A 22,543-nucleotide genomic window follows, 5' to 3' on the forward strand; every position below is an offset into this window, starting at 1 on the left:
TAATACCCTATTTGGACGATCTCCTGTTCAAAGCAGAATCAGCAACACTGCTTCAAAGTCATTTAAAAGAGGCCATCAGTTTTTTGCAGGCTCACGGCTGGATTTTAAACTTACAAAAATCTCAGTTGGTACCATCACAGAGGATCCAGTTCTTGGGAGTCATACTGGATACCCATCTCCATCGGGTATTCCTCCCGGAGATAAAGGCCAGGGACCTGGTCAATCTAGTTCAGGAGATCCTCAGTGCTCCGAGCTTGTCAGTATGGAGGTGCCTCAAACTCCTGGGGAAAATGGTGGCGTCATTCGAAACGCTTCAATTTGCCAGGTTCCACTCTCGAGTATTCCAATGGAACATTTTGTCAGCCTGGTCAGGAAACACTTTGACCATGAAGACGGAGTTGATAGTGCTGTCCGCAGACACTCGGGACTCCTTGAAATGGTGGACAGAGGTAGATTCCCTTCAGTGGGGTCGGTCATTACAGACCTGGGACTGGTTGATAGTAACTACCGATGCCAGTCTCAGGGGCTGGGGGGCAGTAGCCCTGGATCTCAGGCTGCAGGGCCTGTGGACGGCAGAGGAATCAGCGTTGCCAATCAACATCTTGGAGCTGAGAGCTGTCTGGAAAGTGATTTCCTTGGCGGGAGACAGGTTAAGGAACTCCCCCTTGAGGATTCAGACCGACAATGCCACAGCTGTGGCGTATCTGAATCACCAGGGAGGTACACGCAGCAGATTGGCCATGTGGGAGGTGTCCAGAATCTTTCTATGGGCGGAACAGAATGTTCCTGCAGTATCGGCTATATTCATTCCAGGAGTGGAGAATATAGAAGCAGACTTCCTGAGCAGGGAGGAGCTCAAGGAAGGAGAATGGAGCCTACACCCTCAGGTGTTTCACCAGATCACTGCAATGTGGGGAACTCCGGATTTGGACCTAATGGCATCCAGGTTCAACCATCAGGTGCCCAGGTTCTATGCCAGAACGAGAGATCCGCTAGCAGAGGCAGTGGATGCCATGACTACCCATTGGCAGGGAGATCTTCTTTATGCATTCCCTCCTATTCCGATGTTAGCAAGACTGTTAAAGAGGGTACAGGACCAGAAGGTCCCGGTGATCCTTGTGGCCCCAGATTGGCCAAGGAGGTCTTGGTATTCGAGGCTTCAGAGGTTATCAGTGGATTCATGGCGTCTACCTCTGAGACCAGACCTGTTAAGACAAGGCCCATTCAATCATCTGGATTCCGATCGATTGATTTTGACGGCTTGGTTATTGAAACCGCCATTTTGAAAAAGAAAGGATTTTCTGACGCAGTAGTGCAGACTATGATAAAAGCCAGAAAGGCTGTTTCTTCTGCAAATTATTATAGAGTCTGGAAGACTTATATTAGATGGTGTGAGAGGCAAAAAGCTCACACATCTCACTTCAAATTATCAAAAATGTTGGATTTTTTACAAGATGGATTTTCTTCGGGCCTAAGCCTTCAGTCGTTGAAGGTGCAGATTTCGGCCTTGTCCATCTATTTTCAAAAAAGAATTGCCATTTTACCGGAGATTCAAACTTTTTTACAAGGGGTATCCAAACTGAAACCCCCTTACAAGCAACCAGTAGCACCTTGGGACCTGTCACTGGTTTTGGATTGCCTTCAGAAGGCACCTTTTGAGCCTTTGAGGTCGGCTGACTTTAAGTTTCTCACGTGGAAGTTAGTGTTTTTGTTAGCAGTAGCATCTGCTAAGAGGGTGTCTGAGTTGGGAGCCTTGTCATGCAAATCTCCCTTCTTAATCTTTCACGATGACAGGGCTGTTCTGAGAACAGTGCCGCAATTTTTACCGAAGGTAGTCTCTGCCTTCCATTTAAATCAGGAGATAGTTCTACCTGTGTTTCAACCCCCAGAGGGTTCCAAGAAAAGGGACAAGTTGAAGACTTTGGATGTTGTGCGTGCCTTACGCATATATGTGGACAGAGTGAAGAGTGTTAGAAAGACTGACACTTTATTGGTATTGTATGACGTACATAAAATTGGTTGGCCTGCATCTAAGCAGACCATTGCTAGGTGGTTGCGATCTGTGATAGCTTTTGCATACACCAAAGTGGGTAGGCCTGTACCGGCCAGAATTAATGCGCATACCACCAGGTCAGTTGCTACCTCTTGGGCGGTCCGACATGGGGCCACAGCGGAGCAGGTTTGCAGAGCTGCCACTTGGTCATCTGTTCACACATTTGCCAAATTCTATAGATTCCATGAGTTCGCGTCGGAGGACGCATCATTCGGGCGAGCAGTGCTGAGAGCTGCAGACCTGAGCGTACCCTCCCAAAGGACCGGCTCTGGAACGTCCCAGTGTTGAGCTGTGTCACCAGGACCATTGAAAGAGAAAGAGGGATTTTTGTAAGAACTTACCGTTCGAATCCCTTTCTCTGATATGGTCCTGGTGACACAGCGATCCCTCCCTTACGCTCAGTAAGTATGCCAGAATTTCATGATGTTCATGTTAAAATGGTTAAAAGTTAACAGTTTCTGTTATAAAATGTGCATATAATATGTGCAGGCGTTTGTACTGAGTTAATGTATTCCAGTGGCTTTGAAAGTTGAACTGAAGAGTCCAGGGATGCAGTAGGGGAGGAGCCTACCCTCTAAAGCTTTAGGATAGGTGCCTGGCTCCTTCGGACCCTCCTACATCCCAGTGTTGAGCTGTGTCACCAGGACCATATCAGAGAAAGGGATTCGAACGGTAAGTTCTTACAAAAATCCCTCTATATACGGCTTTCCTAGTTATAAATAAATATGATAAACCTTTTCTCTACTGCTATTGTAGAAGCGAAATATTGCTGTTTCTATTTTTCCCAGTGTCACTGTTCTGTTATTCCCGGTAATCAGATTTCATGATATCTGCTTTTAATGACAACTGTAACCCAAACTCTGGTTGGATTCAGTACTGAATCCCGGCGGTCGGGATCCCGGTGTTCAGAATCCCGACGCCGGAATCCAGACAGCCGAAATGCTGACAAGGGGGGGACGTGGATCGCCACCCCTTGCGGGCTCGCTGCGCTCGCCACGCAGCGGGCCCGGTGCCTCGCTACGCTCGGCACACTCATTTATTCTCCCTCCAGGGGTGTCGTGGACACCCACGGAGGGAGAATGTGTCGGGATTTCGGCGGTCGGGATTTCGGCGTCCGGATTCTGAACGCCGGGATCCCGACCGCCGGGATTTTAACTGCATCCCCTCTGGTTACAGTTGTCTTTGGCTTGTTGGATCTCAGACGCCTCTAGAACATTCATAAGATAACTACATTAATGAATTTCCTCATTATACTGTGGAGCAGGGTTTCCTGAACATGGTACCCAAAGTCCCCTAACAGTTCTGATTTTAAGAACAACCATGTTTTTAGGTGAGGTGAATTAATTACTGTATCACTCTGTGCACAAGCTAAAAGCTTGGCCTGTAATGGGGCATACACACAGGGAGATTTCTGCTTAATTTCAAAATTAGCCAGTGTGAATGTCCCATAGTGATGTGATGCGCGGCCAAATGCTAAAACGCTCAGCACAAAGATCCCGCTGCCCCTTGTGTACGGGGCATTAGTGTCAATACCATATAGGCAGTTACGATCTCCACATTGTTAAAATGTTAACATTAGGGTTAGCAGTAAGGGTTAGTGTTAGGAATAGGGTTACAAATACTTCCCGGAGGATCGGGTTCCTGACCTGGAAGTGATGGTCACATGATTGTTGGAGCCACTGTGGCCACCAGGTGAATGTAAGTCACTACTGGGCCACCAGTTGTGACTTACATTCACCTGGTGGCCACAGTGGCTCCAACGATCATGAGACCATCACTTCCAGTTCAGGAACCTGATCCTCCGGGACATATCAATAGATGAAAATAGATGAGACTATTCTTGCAGTTGAAAGCTATGTTTTTACTAGGAAGCAACGAAGCAGTTGAATCCAGTATCCTGTTTAGTAATCATGCTTACTACATATCCCCAGAGTAAGGAAACACATTTTCAAGGTCTTTAAAGTTTAGTAACCACAGCTGGACACAATAGAGGAAGTAATAGTTATACATTAAAAATGTAGCTGGACTGCTGCTTCGTGGCTGATCATGTTATGGTGTGGTGCATCTTTTCTATACAATTTTAATGTTAAAGTTAGCTGTAACTAAATCTCTCATTCTTCATTTCAAGGTTTTCTTGACCAACTCAGCCAATGTGTTCCTGTTAGAACCTTGTCCGGATGTTCCTTCACTCTTGGAGGAGCAAGTGGAGGCTTGCAAATCTGTCTTAAGTATTTACCGGCAAATGATCATGGACCTTGTAATGGATAAAAAAACATGGTAAACCATAAGTTCTGCATATTTTTAGAACCAGCATGTGCTAACAAGATTTATATGGCATCACTATTTAATCTACTCTACATTGAACACGCACTGTTCTATAACTCCTGACCATTCTGTCCTCATATAGGTATATAGTTGTGTGAATGTGCCACATTCTCCTGCACAGTAGCTAGTTTGTCTCAAACTAGCTACTGTGCAGGAGGACCATATATATTATGGTTATAATAAAACTTCTTGGTGAAACTGCGCTCTCTTAGAACTGCTGCCTAGGAACTACCCAGGAGCACCACTCCTCTATAGACACACACACAATACAAATGGAGGGGTAACCAAGCACTGATCATAAATAGAAAATATCTGTGTACAGATGACTTCCTCACCCACAGAGATAGAGATTTTTCCCGTATATACAGTTGGAGCGCCACTCAGCGCCGGGAATCTACAGAATGCCCCCGCTGGCGATCACTCCATCTGACTCGCGTCTCACACGCACACGTGTCCCAGTATTTCAGCGGCTGGGGATGAAATACTTTCCCGTCTCCGCTCAAAGGAGACGGGCAGGGTTAGGGGGGGTGTGTGTGGGGGGTTGGTTGCTGGGTGCTGCATGCACCGATGGGGGTGCAGTGTGGAGGTGTCGGGGACTGGCTATTGGCGATCTGACCGCCATCATCAGGCTGAATGAAGCAGGCTTTATCTGTAAATATCCACTTGTATTCACTCTAGGTTTAAGATGTCCCCACGGAAACACACTGACCACCTGAGTGTTGGTCCCTATATGCATATACAGGAGCAGTTTCTTTATACGATATCCTTGGAGATATTCCCTATATTCCCTTGACTGTTTCTTTGTATGCGATTCCTCGTCAAACAGGATTCAGATTAAATACATTTTTCATAAGTGATTTATTTAAAACAAATGTATTAAAGTCTAATGACACACGTAAAACAGGAGCTTTCACTGGTGGGCCAATATAAACAAACAGTTCGTAGCCTTCTCACCCGCAACTAGTTGGAAAAGAAAAGTGTACACTGATAACATTGGTGGATATTGGTCCCTCCTGTTGAATTGTATCTCTTCACTCCAACGCGTTTCCAACATAAAAGTCCTTCCTCAGTGTGTGATTACTGTGTCAATCTCCTGGGTTTTTATACCTTACTCAGTTAATTAAGAGGTGTGGTCAGTCTCAGATTTCTCTCAAGTAAGGAGGAAATCCCAGTAAACCAATACCTTAGTGATACCCCACCACCTCCAAATATTAATATATAACAAGGTCACATACATAAAAAAAACATGAAATACATAAAAATAATAATCACCATCCTTAATTAAAAAAATGTAAAAGCAGGCACGGCTGATCCACTGGGCCCTAGGTAGAAGTCCAAAACAAGGACTGGATGTTAAGGACTCAGATTGCACACTGGGTGAAATTTAATAGGGTAAGAGATTCAGAAAGTGAGAGATCTGGTAAGAAATCTCCAGGTTTTTTAAAGCGGCAATCATTTACACTGCAAAATCACACTGGTTTTGCAGTGTAAATGGTTGCCACTTTAAAAAAACTGGAGATTTCTTACCAAATCTCTCACTTTCTGAATCTCACATCCTATCAAGTTCTCCCAATACTGTATGTCTTCTGATTTTAATTTTTTTTTATTATGGTATAGTATAAATCTAGTGGCGACGTGCCGGACCGCGCATCGCCAGAGGGGTATGCACACGGAGCAATCTGCGCTTCATTTCTAAGCGATCTAGTCAGATTGCTTAGAAATAGCCTTCCTATTGCCCCATGTGTATGCCCCATAACAGACAATTATCCTGCACGTTAGCTGTGCAGGGAAAGGGTGTGTAATTGAATACATCTAGGTGGATATGTCTGGTTTTCATCAAAGAATTGATAAAAGTTCCCTAAATCTGGAAAATCTTGTGACACAGTATTAGCAGCTATGTACATGTTATTTAAAACGTACAATTCAGTTTAATTAAAGTAATTAAGATAGTACTTAGTCTGAGCCGTGCGTTTATTGGCAGGTTATGTACCTCTCACTGATTTCTTTTCATTTTAGTCAATTTTAACAAATTATGATGGAAGAAGACATTTGTCTTTTCAATATTTTTTTTTTAATTAAAAGGAGATTTTAGAAATCCTTAAAACTGTAAAAAGCTATTTACAACATACCAGTGCCAAGTTATCAGGCTTTTATGTGTTTCCAAATTCTAAATGGTATTCCTGAGCCAATTCCACACACTGACAAAGTCCTACTTTTTCCTATGTGGCCGTTAATGTTGAAATGTTCTTAACAGCTTTTGTTTCCTCCAAAAGGGGGGTGGGTTTGAAGATTTCACTGTTTGCCCCTGTGTTCTGGCAGTGTGCCTTTCTTAGAGGCAGCCAATCAGCTGCCAGTACATTTGCTAATGTACGCAACCAATGTGTTATGGCAGTGTTTCCCAAACCTGGATCTCCAGGCACCCCAACAGCTCAGGTTTTAGGGATACCCATGCTTTGTTACAAATGACTTAATTTGTGCTTCAGTCACTTTGATTATGTAATTGTGCAAAAGTAAGGATATCCCTTACTTGTGCACAGATTACAGAAGAATTTTGCAGTTCCTGGAGGACCACATTTGAGAACCTGTGTTACTTAGTTTGTAGTGCCCCCTGTTCATATTATGCCACAATGCCTCCCCTCATTGATGAAGTGTTACAGTATGTGTGGGGATCCCCCAGTATTGGGACTTCCCAGCTGCCCTGTTGTTAATCCAGCTCTAAACTGAGAAGCTTTCTTACATGCTTGGGATCTGTTGACTTCTTGGGTTCCGTAACGTCACCAGTTCCTGGGTAATGGTTACAGTACAGTAGGTTGTACTCTGATGAACTGTGGTTCAGCCAAAAGCAGGCTGCTACTGCTGCATATATGCTGGCGCCGTGAAACTACACAAGTACCGATGTGAGTTCTATTTCACATGGGATGTTGCTATGGGCAAACAATCAGAATCTACTTCTTATCTAGAAGATAATAGATAGTATCTGATTGGTTGCCCATAGCAACATCCCATCTGAAATTGGACTCCCATTTTTCGGCAGGCGGTCTTTTTTTTTCTTCTTCATCCTTGGATGTAATCATTCATATACATTCATAGGTGAGATTTTTATATAATATGTCATATACGTTCATAAATTAGATTTGCAATTGTTTTTATGAGCATTAAGGTACCTCACTGATAATATCCATAACTGACTACTAATTCTGTGCTTTCTCTGTTATTGCAAGGGAGCAGATGCTGCAGATACTACTACGGATAACGGAAGTTGTTGTTCAGAAACCAAAAGACCCCTCCAAAAAGGACTTGTTCTCTCAGGACCTGGCTGGCGTACTGTTCCGGGTGGGAAGCAAAAGCAATCCTTACTTTGTTTTATAAGTTTGCAGCATTGATAGAAGTACACAGGAAATAGTTATATATTTTTTAATGTAACATCTGATGGAAATGCAGAATCGCAATTCTATATTCTTGCATACATGTCTTTCAATATGAATACTACTGTGGGCCTGATTCAGAGTGTTACACAAACACGGTTTTTGTGTAGTTGAGCCATTTTTGGCCAACTGTGCATGCGTATAAGTCACATTGTCATGTGCTGTGGTCATCTAGGGACAGCGGTTACAGAGTATTTGCAGTGAATGTTTGGGGAAGTTAACGGGAGTCACGGCCATTGATCGCGAAAAAGTAAAAAAATTGTGCATCCCTGACTTCATGCAATCACAGGTTTATTCAGAACTTTAGTAATTGACTGAATTACTCTGGCATTCGCACTGTATCTGCAAATAAACATTTGCAGCTGCATTCGTGTACAACTCTGAAACGGTGTGGTATAGCGCCCCGATAGTCGAGATCCCAACAGTCATTAGCCCGATGTCAACTATCCGGCACCCCTCTGAAACCGGTCCAATGATCTGTAACCAGCAGGAAGTCTATGTGTGCTGTATGCTTACAATAATAGCTTAGTCTCAGGTATCTCCAACTGCAAATCTTCACTTCTAATGAAAATGTTTAATGAAACCAAATACAGTTCTTAGCCTAAATTTTGCTTAAGAAAATGTATTTTTCTTATTTGCAGACGCTAATTGTAGCATGGATCAGAGCTAACTTAAGCGTTTTCATATCCCGGGAACTTTGGGATGAGCTTCTTAGCGTACTTTCTTCACTCACCGATTGGGAAGAGCTTATAAACGAGTGGTCGAAGATAATGGACTCTCTCACCGTTGTGCTAGCAAGAAATGTGTATGGATTGGACATGTGCAGCTTACCCCTAGACAAGCTCAGTGAGCAGAAGGAGAAGAAACAGAGGGGAAAAGGTACATTAAGAAAGGATGGATTTCCGTGTGAACACAATGTGGAATGGTATCATGGGGTAGTATTTATGGGGTATTACAGCAAGTGGCTTGGTTTTCCAGGGCTTTGTCATACCCCTTTCACACTGCAGCTATAACACAGTATATTGCCGATTTTTAAGCATTTCAACCCGGTCCTAGGTGCAGTGCGAAAACTTCATAGTCAAAATACTGGGTCAAAAACCCCAGTAATTCAAACGGTGTTAAAAGAAGGATCCTACACGGTTCGAAGTCATTACATTTTGCAGTGTGAAAGCCTCAGACCAGGTATTTTGAACACATGACTGTGCCACAGAAGGTGATAGGCTGTCTCCCTGTCTGATGACACAATCCTGAATCAGAAACAAGAGGAATAGCATTGGAAGTAGTGGAGAAGCATTGCTGGCATATTTCTACACTACAGAACATACAGTTATTGCAACATGGACTGATGGCAAGGGGAGGGAGATTCTTAAAATAAGAAGGGAGGCATACATTGCCAGGAAAATCACTGGCACTGTAAAGGATTCTCTAATATATAAAACATTTCTTTAGTGTACTATTTTAGGCACGCTAAAAATCGGCTGCAAACCTTCGTCTTTCAAAGGAACCCACTTTTTATAATGTAGTCTAACAATTGAAGCATACTCATCCTGGTGTATTACTGACATCTAGTGGCTGCTTAGTAAAATACAGTTTACACACAGTTGGGGTCAATAGAGCATTACAGTATAATGTTATCTTAGGCAAGATTATAAATTAAGTTTTTTCAGAATTTTATGTCAGTCCATTCTCTGTTTCATATAAAATCATTTTACAATGTTAAGTTCTAAACATTCTTCTGTAGTTTCTAGTTCTTTTACTCCTCCTTCAAATTTAACCTCAGCGACATAGAACTTAATGTTTCTGCAGTCTGTATAGTTTCATGTAGTGTTAACATTTCTAAGTGAAACATTCCCGTGTTCTCCACCCAACGTATTCATAGTCTAAAATGTTATAATACAAGGTTCCATTTCCATGTTATTGAGCCAACACCTCATCTTTGCTTATAATAGTAATATCGTTAAGCGCAACGGAATATGCTGCGCTATTTAAGAAACTGTAAATAATAATAATATCGTCGAATATACTAATGCAGTTTTCTAGTGTTTCCACTGCAGTCGTTTATTCAGAACAGAGTAACTAATGCCAATGAGCTTCCAAATCCTTGGACTGAACAAAATACTAAACACTGTGAATACTATACAGTATGCGGAAGCAATAAGGTTGTATGATATCATTTGACAGCTTTTCTCCTTGTGTAAGGTGGCTTTGCAGATCCTCACAAGGGGGCTGCGGTGGGCAGGTCATTCTCTCTGAGCTGGAGGAATCACCCAGATGCACATGAACCAATGAGATTCCGAAGTGCAACTACCTCTGGTGCCCCAGGCGTGGAGAAAGCTCGGAACGTTGTGCGTCAAAAAGCCACAGGTAGGTTTAGCAACTCAGCTGTTTCCATGCTTAAAGGGGATCTGCATTAATAAAGTAGGTAATTTGTGGGATCAGGCATAATAGTGATGTACACACACGATTCGAAGCAGCGTCCAATGATAAAGATTCCATATCTACGGTTGGCAGGTTGCCGGAATTGAACAAGAGGGAGGGTGGCGGGCATGACGGCGCGCGCGTGGGGGGCGGGGGGCTGATGCTGCATAGAGCAGCATTACACTGCCTTTGATCTTACAGATTGACGCAGAAATAGACTTGCCAGGCAAGTCTATTTCTGCTTTTGATCCCGATGCCATGGGGTTGCACATCGGGATCGAATCTGCATTGAAGTTAATAAAAATGTCACCATGCGCAAAGCAAGTCCATATATTAAGTAATAACAGCGGGTCATTTAAGGTTAATAATCACAGTTACAGGTCGCTTCCAATCTCCTCCCAATAGAGTCCAGCAATGTGCGTGAAACCTCTGGGCTCTCATTAATGGCATTACCTGCCTCCCATGGGGCAACACTGCAGTTTGACTCTTTAGCCACCGATTGTCCTATATTAGCCTCAGCATCCACACACTGTATACTGTATATAAAGTATCACATTTTTCCTAGTGATTCTTTAGTGCTGACATTATAAAACAGTGCTGTTAGTTAAGTAATGTATTCTTTCATTTGACACATTTTCTTATTTTCCCTGCTGCTTCTTGTCTTGTGAAAGCCAAGCGAAGTCAGTCTATCAGCAACTGTGTTCATCTGTATGAGGCTTTACCAGCAGCTAAAAGTGTTCCACATCTCCTTCACACTGTGAGCTCTCTCTTACCTGGTATCTCTTATACTTCTTGCTCTCAAAAGCTTTCAGGTACTGTATCTGCTTCTTCCTTCTCACTCACTGTTCTTCCAGCTTGTTCCCTGGCTCCTTGTTCTCTAATATAGCCTGCTTATCTGTGTACAAGGGTGGCCATCTCTGTACTCTAATCGTCACTGCCGCTTTACTCAATACTTCTATGACATTATTCGCAAATTAAACAATTAAATCAGTGTTGTGTTCTACTGACTGTTACAAGAGATGTGCATGTTGTTTTAGAATTCTAAAATGATGACCATACTAAAACTTAACAGCAATAACATTATCAAACGTCTGTGTGCTGGCCGCATGCACTGTTACTAAATGCTGATGTTTTTATAGAAGGGACTGTTCTTATACTTTTTGGGATGCATAGATTATATCATATACAGTTCGGTATAAACCTATGTACATGCAGAAAGTGGCTGTAGTAGGGGGCTATTATGTACAGGGGTATGGTATAACTTACCGACAGTCAGGATTCTGACGGTTGTTTCTCTGACATTGGAATCCCGACAGGGGGCGAGCGCATTGAAGCCACTTGCGGCCATCCTATTCTGTGGACCCCCACAAGGGGAAAATAGCCCATGTAAGTCGGGATACCAACTGTCGGGCTCCTGGCGGGAGTCGGGATTCCAATGTCAGAGAAATGTCTGTCGGACTCCCGACTGTTGATAAGTCATCCGGCACCCTACAGTATGTAGTTTATGTGTTACAAGGGGAGAGGCAATAGTGACAAACAGCTAAATAGAGATACAGAAGACCTACAGATATCCACCGGTTTAGTTGAATAAGTAGTTGTAAATTCTGGTGCACAACATGTATTATTTTTTTATCCATACAGATAGTGGTAGATGCTCAATTAGTTCAGTAATACTACTCGGGTGCATGAGGGAGGGGTTAATACTGAGTAAGTAAAAAATACATGGTTTCCCCCAGCTCACTGAATGGTATTAGTAACCAATCTTGAACACTACTTGCTAATAGAATTCAGAGATATTGGTTACATATACCTGCGCAGGTGTATGATATGCTCCCAAGCCGCGTCAAGGCTTCTCTGTATATTGGGGGTCCCTAGTGCTATATCTAGGTGCAGGGGGCAGCACCCCAAAAACTGTCATAAGCTAGAATGCCCAGTGCGGCATGCCAGTGAGATACTATAGTGTTAATAAAAATTAGTGATTGAAAGCCGAAGCTATATATAAAGAGAAATCAAATAAAAAAAATGTAAATGTAATTAAAATAGAAGAGAGTTAATAAGACAATTTAAAATACATTTTTGGGGGGCTAATGATGAACGGCCTGTTCTTATTTCAAGATTTTCATTTCCTAAACAAATGTTAATGTGTACTACAGAAGTATTTAACATTGAGTGGCCAAATTGTTAATACCGCACTTCCGTGGAAATATTAGTGGTATGATGAGTGTTTGCATGTGTGACCTTTTTCAAACTTCATATCTACTGCTGTACTCACCATTATTGCTGAGAGTACGGAGATCTCCAGGTATACAAACAAACCTATTCTGTTTATTAACCCTTTGAGTGCCAACATATTTATGAGAGATTCGCATATTCTGTGAGATATATGTACAATATCGTCTAAAAATGCCAGCATCACTCACATTTGTTATATAAATTCAAATAAAAAAATTTGTGTAAAAAAAATAAATAAATTATATTTCCCATATAAGGTAAACATTACAGGTCACTATGAGGAATAAAAATGTTTGCTTGGCAATTTTCACACCAATTTTGACACATGCACTTGGCACTCAAAGGGTTAAGTACTACGCGCAATACCAGCATGACTGAACTGTGTCGTGGGGCTAAAAAAAAAGTGTTAATATTTATGTAAATTATATTCTATTTGTGTTAGTACGCTGGCTGGTTTTCAATGTACATTTTGGAGTTTTAACCACTTTAATTGTTTTATTATTATTATTTCTTTTACGTTTTAGAAGTGGATGAGATGCAGCAGCCACAGGAAGGGGTTGCGATCTCTGAGTCTGGTGCAGTGGGCAACTATGAGCCCCAAGAGCTAACCCGCTCTAGCAGTACTTCTGATCTAACAGAGCAGTCCTATCCTGAGTCATTGCAAGGTGAGGTATAAAGCAATCACAAGTACTGTACTATCACTCTGAACTGTTAATAAAAGATAGTCACACTGAGTTACACTCACTTCATTGTACAGAGATAATATTGAGAAATTGAGCCTGCCACCAATGCTCTGTTTACAGGAACTGTGGGAAAGAAAAATACCTAAGTCCCATCCCAGTTTTACCCCCAGCCCTTAAAGCCCCCGTACACATGGGGCGACTGCTGCCTCCGTGCTGAGCGACAGGCTTAAGCACAATTGCTCAGCACATTGCGCGGCACTAGCGATTGTGGGTTTTGCCTATTGTTTATACTAGGCAAAACCCCGTGATCTAGCAAGAAAGACCGTTCATGCAGTACCACTCCCTAAGGGCGCTAGATCACTTAGAAATGGGACTGAATTCGTCCTGTGTCTATGTCCCTTTAGTCTCTAAACTCTCATGACCTCCACCCTCTTACTTCTTACCCTGTGTTTTCCCTATCTCCAGTATGTGTCCACTCACAGTTAGCTACTCTGTTCTCTTTTGTCTAACTTAGCCAGGCATGGGGTAACAGAGTGCTACAGTTATATAGTCGCCACCTTACAGCAGTGTATGTTCTGTTGATGTCGACCACCCAATATTTCTCCTAGTCCTTAACAAATAAAGGATCACAAATATATTTCCTTCCCAGGGGAAGGAAGCAGATATTGTGGTCATCCAATGTAAAATATCTTTGTGTATGGTTATTATCTGATGGGTTCAGCTTATAAGATAAATTGTCTAACAGACCTAACAGATTTGTAGCACGTGACGGTTTTTGGCCTCTGATGCTGATCAACTGCTCTGTGGGATAATAATTATTAACCAATTTGTTCATGCAGTTACTATACATATTGCATATATTGCAGCCCCAGTTTAAACTATAACATGAAGAAAAAATAACTTTAGGAACTTAACCCCTTTGCTGTTAATCCCGAGAATGTTCCAGGCTATGCCTTATTGCCCAGATTAGCAAGCCCGGAAAATTCTAGGGATTGCCAGTGATTAGCGCCGGGCTCCCTCTCCTCTGCCGCGCCTCCTCCTCTCCCCGCCCTCCCTGGCTGATGTATTACAGCCCGTGGCACCGGCTTATGACAAGCCAGGCTGCCGCGTTAAGGGACGGGTTGCAGGGCCGGGCAGCGGCTGATACACAGTTCAGCAGCGCTGCCCAGACCCGGGGACACATCAGTGTTTTTTTTTTTAGGAAGCGCTCCCCAGAAAAAACTCGCCCAGTGGGGAGCGCTTCCTAAAAAACACCCACCACTGGAGGGGTTCAATTTGTGGAATTATATATATTTGGAAAGTATGTTCTATCTGGGGATCTCCTTTTTAGGCATGAATTGTTTTATTGTGCATTAATGTTAGATCACCATTAACTAATATGCAATAACATTCTGTATATAATTTCATTATCAAACTTCTACAGATCAAAAATTGGAAAACACTAATGATTGTTCAACAGACTCTAATCCTGCTCTGGAGCCCACAGAAGTCACAGCGAAAGACACAGAAGGACCAATGGTAAGAGTTATACCACAAACCCTATTAAAGAAGGTCATCCATTTAATCAGGTTAAACTGGATAGTTTATAACACATTCATCATTATATTTAAACTATTTAAATTAATTTTAACAAGCTGTTAGTTTAAAGGGCCCCCATGCACTATGTGATTTGGACCAGATCTCGGTGTATCGGGCTGAGAAATAGTCCCAAATCTCATGTGTATGACATCCGATATCCGATGTGTGGTCCTGTGCGCATCGGACCACTGTCGAAGGTTGGACCTGCTGCACGTCCGACCTCCAAATCGGACCCCCTCCCGGCGGCAGGAAACGGGATCGCATGCAATCCCTGACATGCAGAAGGACCTGGGCGGCTCAGGGGGCATTGTATGCAATTTCTCCCCTCTGAGAAGTCACATAGTGTATGGGGGGCCTTAAGAATTAAAATATTCTAAAATAATACATTTGCAGTGGAATGAACTTATCTATACACAGTAAACTTAGCAATGGGTAACCTGTTGGGATGTAAAAAATACTGAATAGAGTTACATGACAAAAAAATCAGTTTTGTTTTAAATACTGAATTGATGGAATGACCATGGGAACAATTGCTCAAAAGTCTCTGGACAGCATTATTTCTGTGGTTGTCTATTCTAATGCAGCAATGTTCTCTTTATCCTTGTACAACTCCTCCTTGTCTCCTCAGATTTAAGTAATACTTAAATACTCTGTGCTGTAAGTGGACAGATGCCTAAAGATTGTTATAAGAAATCCCAACATGCATTTAGTTTTTTGAGAGAACAGTTTGGGAAGAGTTTGTCTTCTTTACTGTACATATGCATATATTTTTTTCTTCTTTCATCTCAAATTTTGCTTGAGACTTGCAGTGACTATGGGGCTGAGACTGGAACTGGAATGGGTGTGAACATGCAGAATGTGGGCTACACTGAGACTGAAGTGTGTCTGAAGTCTCAATGAAAGTTCAGTATGTGTGTGTAGTCTCAAGTCTCAGATATTATTGCACCTCTGACATCAGTGTAAAAGTTGATAGTGATGAATGTGACGCTGCTAATCCTGACACTGTCCTGGGTTTGCAACTGTGAGAAAGACAGTGTAAAAGTTGATAGTGAGGATTGTGACGCTGCTAAACCTGACACTGTCCTGGGTTCGCAACTGTGAGAAAGACATCCATTTAGTCTAACATATTCACACAGGAGCTGTGTATAAAAAAAATAAATTTGAAACTGCATGCAAGACTTGTGTATCACAAACCCACATCCATGCACCATACGAAATAGGGAGCCTGGCACATTTGCATCTGGTTCGCAGAGAAATTCTGACGCTCCATGCTGCCTGAGTACTTGTTACAGTATGTGCATTGACCATCCATTAATTTCAATATATACCTTGTGTGTGCTGGGCTTATAACCATTTGTGGATTATCATTGAAACCATGCCTCTAGTCACAATTCCGTATTATCTCATTCGATACGACAAAGGGAAGGTGTCTCGATTCTAGTTCTGCCGTTGCAACTGACTGCATAGGTTACAGAGATAAGAAAACTAAAACAAATTGCGGAATGAGACCATGACTCTTAATCAGGCCCCTGATCTTCCTTCATGACACAACCAAAAGCCACCTGAGTGGACAAAATGAGGTATTTTGAGTATTTCTCATGGCAAGTGTAATATTTAAAGTTGTAGTCATAAATACGTAGTTTAGTGTTCATTCTAGCACCCTGCACCTTTCAAAACCCATGCAGTTCCTCTTTCCTGCCTGGGGTGTCACTGTCTGCTGTGTTGTCTATCACATTGTGGTCTGTATCTCAATACAGACCAGACTGTACAGGAAGCACCAAAGCAGACAGCGACACCCCAGGCAGGTAAGTGGAACTGCACAGGATTTGCAAGGTTTAAGGTTCTAGCATGAACACTACGTACTTTATATATTCTCTACATTTGCATACTATCACCACAGCAGCTTGTACCTACAGTTGTAGACATGCTTATCCATCCCGCAAGGTGTACCATGGATGCTGTGACTATCACCCCCGCGAATGGGATGCATGCGCACACCATTCATGTGTACAGGCAGCCACTGTACTGCGACTATCAGCCTGGCGAATAGTGCAACATGCCGCGATGCGAATGCACCAGACATACGTATCACGGCAACGTTGAGACCTCTGTATGCCACATGCTCAATAAAATAAAAAACGCTTACCTGAGAGTTAGTCTGACGCAGTTCCCTCAATGGTATTCCTCTTTCCTTTACATTGCTCACAGAAGCAGTTATAGACCAGAACTGATTAAGGCAACCAGAATGCGTTCGCGCGGGGATCGATAGTGGTGCTGTGTGCATCTATGTGCATATGCAGACAGATGGTTCGCAAGGTGCACGCACCCAGGACAGTGGACAGGAGGCGGAGAGGGGCGTGAGGTGGCGGGCAGCTCCATTACCATATGGGAACTCCCAGCGTTTCATGGGCGTTCTCATGCTAATGAGGCCATGACTCGGGTGCAGGGGGCGGGCACCTGACATTAGTTGCTCGCCCATTTCCTTCCCAGCGAGCACACATATGTAAGTGACTTAAAAGTCACTTCTATATGCGTGCATGCACCACATTTTTCGATGTTACTGTGTAACATCCATTTGCAGGCCCTGCGTGCGAATGGGTGACGCCAGCCAGCCATTCGCAAGGTGGGGTTTGTTGGACACGCAAGGCTGCGAATCAACCAGAATAACCCCTTAAATGTATGGGATACGGTCATTTGGTCTACAGCAAGTTGGTCGACAGTTGTAAGGTCGACTTGGCTTTAGGACGCAGGTCATTAGGTCGACACAAACATTAGGTCGACATGGTCTAGGTCGACAGGGTCTAGATCGACAGTCAATAGATCGACATGGGGTTTTTGACAGTTTTTTTACCCAACGTGCCGACAGGACATCGTGCCAGAAGCATGCCGAGCGCAGCGGGCTCGTTTCGATGTCCATGTCGGCACGACATGTGCTGACAGGTGGTATTTCATGCTCTACCATACACTAGGGTGTGGTGGGAGAATAAAATAGTGTGCCGAGCGTAGCGAGGCACCATGCCCGAAGCATGGCGCACTTTAACCAGTGTACATGTCGACTATGTCGACATTCGGGTCAAAAAGTTAAAAACCCCATGTCAACCTTTTGACTGTCGACCTAGAATCATGTCTACCTAGAATCATGTCTACCTATCCCCATGTCGACCAACTTGCTGTAGACCAAATGATCCCATTCCAGATGTATTATCCAGCAATAAGCCTTATACAGCAGATAGTCCCAGGAAAATATCAACGGTTTCGTCTTGTTCTATTTTTGTTCTGAATAGCCAGAAACATGAAAAAAGAAGTGAGATATAGTAATGGTGTTAATAGTAATGGTCCTGGTTTTAACCACTTGCCTGGCATTGTCTCATCAGACATAACCACACCAGTCTGGGCTTTCCCTGACATAATAACATATGATTCAATCAGTCAAAAACACTCACTGGCCGGTAGAAGATAATCTTCCATCCACGCTTCTGACCCAATTTCTCCCCATCACTGTTGACCACAGTGACTGGGCAGCACCAATGCACCCCACACAGCTCTGCAATGCAAGTGTGGTCAAGAAATCATGGGTACATGTATGAAGCAGTGATAAGGGAGAAGTGAGCCAGAGGAAAAGTGGCCCATGGCAACCGATCAGCACTGAAGTAACATCTATAATTTGCATAATTTAAAATTATACAGAGCAGCTGATTGGCTGCCGTGGGCCACTTCTCCTTTGGTTCACTTCTCTCTTATCGCTGATTGATACTTCTACCCCACAGTGTGGTGCGTTACAGTGCCATTAATGCTGTCAATGTTATAGCAACGCCATCATGCCCCCACGCACCAATTAGGAGTGATTGCCCTATATTTGTATCACATATGAAAAAAATAGGCTTTCCTTAATGTTGGGGGATGTTTTTACTTTTTTTTATTGCGCTATGTTCTAATATCCTCAGCACCGCCCCACCCTCTCTTCCCCCATCCCACTCCAATAAAAAAACAAAAAAACTTTTGTTGCCACATTTCATGAATGTGAAAATAGGTTAGCCCATTGAGGAACAAATTACTCTGGCTGCTAAATGTTTAGTTTGGCAGATATTTCCTTATTTTAACTTCTGTTGCAAACATTTTTGGACAGAAGACAAAAGTTTAATTGAATTTTGTTTCTTCGTTGAAAGGAGACATTGTGAATGGTGGAGTTGACTGACAAGTCTTTATAATGAAGTTCTGGCCTCCTTTCCCCCTAGATAATGGTTCGGCGGAGCAGCAGCCCTGCAGAATTGGAGTGGCATGGAGATTCTCAGGACTCTAATGGGAAAAGTGCTGATCGTGAGAGAGGTAAACTACATGCTAATAAGGGCTAAATACGCAAATAAGAATCAGATCCAAGACTGCCTTACTTTTACGAACCTTTACAACATAGTATATAGTCAGGTTTGTGAGGAACAACTCCACAGGATATAAAAACGGTATATAGCAATAATCTATGCGTATCTCTGGATTGACCTGGTTTCAAGGAATAATAACCCAATTAATCACTAGGCATTAAAGGTTGAGATGCCTAAATTTGTGACAACCAGTGGTGCACCCCTGAGTTATACAATATGTGTATTACGGCATAAGCAAGGTAAAAAAAAAGGAACTCGTGGGGGCATGCTTTCCAACAGGGATTTGTTACATAACAGTAGTCTGAGTACAGAAAACACCAAATGTATTAAAAGTGAAAACAAAAGGGCCTGGAGTTGTATGGCGCAGTACTTCTGCTGTTCCCCCGTCTTGCCGCTTGGTGTTGGGCGGGGAATGAGGGAGTCCTGTGCCGTTATCAGGCGTGATGTACAGGAAGAGGGGCAGTCTGAAGCATATGGGTCTCATGCACGTCTCCTTGATGCTTGTAATGCAGTGCAGGAAAAGCGTGTAATTGACCCCTAATGCGATAGTACATAGAGTTTAGTAAAGATAGGTTCTGCAGCAGAATAGCTATTAAAGTCTGATCAAAAATGAAAGGCAGCTAGGGTGGAAATGATTAAACAAGAAAACTGACTACCTCTGCGGTATCAGCTATAGCTATGTCTATATATATATATATATATATATATATATATATATATATATATATATATATATATATATATATATATATATATATATATATATATATACAGAAAACACAACAACAAAAGTGGTGTGGTGCATCTATTCTGGTCACAAACACAGAGACCCTGTGATGGTCTGTACAATGTATAAAACACACAAGATAAATATTAGATTGTTTCTTGTGACCCCGTATTTGTGAAGGGGAAGAACATTGGAACATTGGATGTACCGGCATCATTTTCTAAAGAACTGAATTTTAATAAACACTACTGGACTTTTTAGCTCGTGTGCTTTATACATTGTACAGACCATTACCGCATTACAGTCTCTACCGCTTCTTAACGGAAGACGCAAGGTTCAAGCATATTTCTGGCTCCATTTTTATTAGGGAAGCCAATTCCAGGAATCCTAGGATTGAGCAATTTTCAATCCTGAATTCTGGCTACTGCAAACAGAGGGAAAAAAACAAGTTACTAAATCCATGTAAGCCTGCAATTAGTGGGTGGTATCAATACAAGAAAATTAGGCAAAAAAATCAAAACACGTATTCAAAGCTGCAAAGAAACACCCAAATAAGAGATCGGAGTCCAGGCAATAAGAAATGCTGAGCGGAAATGGCTGTGCACTTTTAATCGTTTGTGGTATAAATCCCCGGCAGTCGGGATTCCGACAGTCATTACTCAGACGTCGGAATCCCGACTGCACAGGGGGGGGAGCGCAATGAAGCCCCTTGCAGGTTCGTTGCGCTCGCCACGCTTCCGCCACCGATTTTATTCTCCCTCTATGGAGGTCGTGGACCCACACGAGGGAGCAGTCTGGATTCCGACGTCGGGGTAATGGCTGTCGGAATCCCGACTGTTGGGGAGCCGTCCGGCACCCATTTTAATCATGGCAAAAAAAAACCTTAAAGGTAATTTCATTCTTACCCCTGATCTAATTTCAAAACTGTTGCACAGTAAAATAATTTTTTGATGTTGCACTGTTAGGTAAAGTGTGGCTGGTGTACTAGTCTGTATTTAGTTTATCTCTCTGCCGGGTGTGGTATAACTGCCCGACAATCGGGATCCCGACAGTCAGTGCTCTGACAGGGGGGAGAGCACAAAGAAGCACATTGTGGGCTTGTGGACTAGCTTCCCTTGCCACATGTTCTATACTCCCTCTATGGGGGTTGTGGACCCCCACAAGGGAGAATAGCTCCTGTCAGTCGGGATCCCCCCCTGTTGGAGCACTGACAGTCGGGATTCCGATGTCGGTACACTATCGGGATCCTGATTGTTGGGCAGTCATCCGGCACCCCTCTATGCCCATCTATTGCAGATCTCTGCTCCCCCACAGATGCTGCCATCTTTCTATCCAAACCAATGCACTGTGTTCTAGCTAGTACAGGCAATAAGCCGCACCACACCATAGATCTAACCCTAGTATAAGCGGGTTTTGTCAGCTTTGTTGCTGCTTCTATGTTTTTTGTTACTGAAAATTAGATTAAAAAAGGACCTGGTAAGCCTGCTGCAGCCCTTTTGTACTTTAGAAGTGTATATTGAACCCGCAAATTTTTAAAATATATGGTTCACCATTAATTCCTATCTTCTGTCACAACCAAGTTCTGTTTGTTTGTTTTTTTCAGGCCCTTTTAATAGGGCCCACACACATAGCGATCTCATTAGGTGTAGGAGTATAGTGATGCACGGCCCCTTGCATCGCTATCGCCTGCTATCCGCTGTCACCGGAGAACACTGACCCTAAAACTGAACAGCACACAGAGCTGACCTATTGCTATGACACTTTTCATCTTTTAGTGGACCAATCAGTCGGGGAATAATTCTTGGTGCATCATTCTCCTGGCACTATACATATGCAACTTGCTGGCAATTGAGTTTGTTCTGGGTGTGGATTAACAGATCTTCAGTGTCCAGCTAGTCAGTAAGCTAACTTCAGATGGTTGGCAGGGTTCAGTAGGTCAACAGGTAAATTGTCCACAGGGATTTAGTTTCACATGCAAATGGTCGACAGAAAGAAGGTTGACGTGGTTTTTACATCCTTATCCTAAGCCTGATTCTCCCCCTATTGCTTAACCCTAACAGTCAGCTTCTGCAGCCTACCCCTAAGCCTCCACCAAGTGCCTAACTGTCCCCTCCAGCAGCCTAACCCTAACTAACCACGTTGACCTTTTTGCTGCAAGCAGTTGAGTGTTGACCTTTTGACCCTGCTGCCCTAAGTGCATGTTGACCATTTCATTGTTGACCCTGTCAATTTTTTGATTGCCAACTATCTGGTGTTGATATATGTCTGTCTATCTTCCATCTGGATACCGTTTTTTTCTCTGGCAACAAACCTTTACAGTTTAGATATAAAGAACCCTTTCCGTTAATCATCAATGTATCACAAGTGCTCCCTCTCCTCATCGCCAGTCAGTGTTTTTATAGCTTTACAACTTCTGAAGACAGGGTCTGGGAACTATGGCTAAATATTGTCATGATTGCTCTTATTGACTCTGTATAACTTTCATTTCAGGTGAGAGCGTCAGCAGCGATGTGACCAATGGATACAGCCGGGATGCTGACATTTACCTCATGCCATGGCAGAACTGCGAGGAAGACCCGGAGATCGCTACACCCACAGATCATGATGCACAACAGTGGCTGCAGCTCAGTCCTGCAGACGCCGCTCCTCTCACAGGTAGTTACTCTGTGGGTTTGCTAAAGATGATTATGGGGTCAGTCCTATTTGGTGCGCAAGTGCGGATCATC

General features: G+C 43.0%; 1 protein-coding gene across 3 annotated transcripts in view; it reads left to right on the forward strand.

The window, feature by feature from the left end:
* RALGAPA2 (Ral GTPase activating protein catalytic subunit alpha 2) overlaps window positions 1-22,543 on the forward strand; it is a 323,658-nt gene that overhangs the window by 86,035 nt on the left and 215,080 nt on the right. For 2 of the 3 annotated variants that reach the window (XM_083175921.1, XM_083175923.1), the window contains exons 13-21: window positions 4,182-4,330; window positions 7,600-7,711; window positions 8,445-8,682; window positions 10,003-10,167; window positions 10,893-11,033; window positions 12,978-13,118; window positions 14,560-14,654; window positions 18,950-19,040; window positions 22,308-22,472. In XM_083175921.1, coding sequence (XP_083032047.1) covers window positions 4,182-4,330; window positions 7,600-7,711; window positions 8,445-8,682; window positions 10,003-10,167; window positions 10,893-11,033; window positions 12,978-13,118; window positions 14,560-14,654; window positions 18,950-19,040; window positions 22,308-22,472 — 1,297 coding nt within the window. The remainder of the gene's footprint in view (window positions 1-4,181; window positions 4,331-7,599; window positions 7,712-8,444; window positions 8,683-10,002; window positions 10,168-10,892; window positions 11,034-12,977; window positions 13,119-14,559; window positions 14,655-18,949; window positions 19,041-22,307; window positions 22,473-22,543) is intronic. The other variant, XM_083175922.1, reaches the window with a different exon arrangement.

The sequence above is a fragment of the Crinia signifera genome, chromosome 3, assembly GCF_055691185.1.
Source record: "Crinia signifera chromosome 3, ASM5569118v1, whole genome shotgun sequence".
NCBI lineage: Eukaryota > Metazoa > Chordata > Amphibia > Anura > Myobatrachidae > Crinia > Crinia signifera.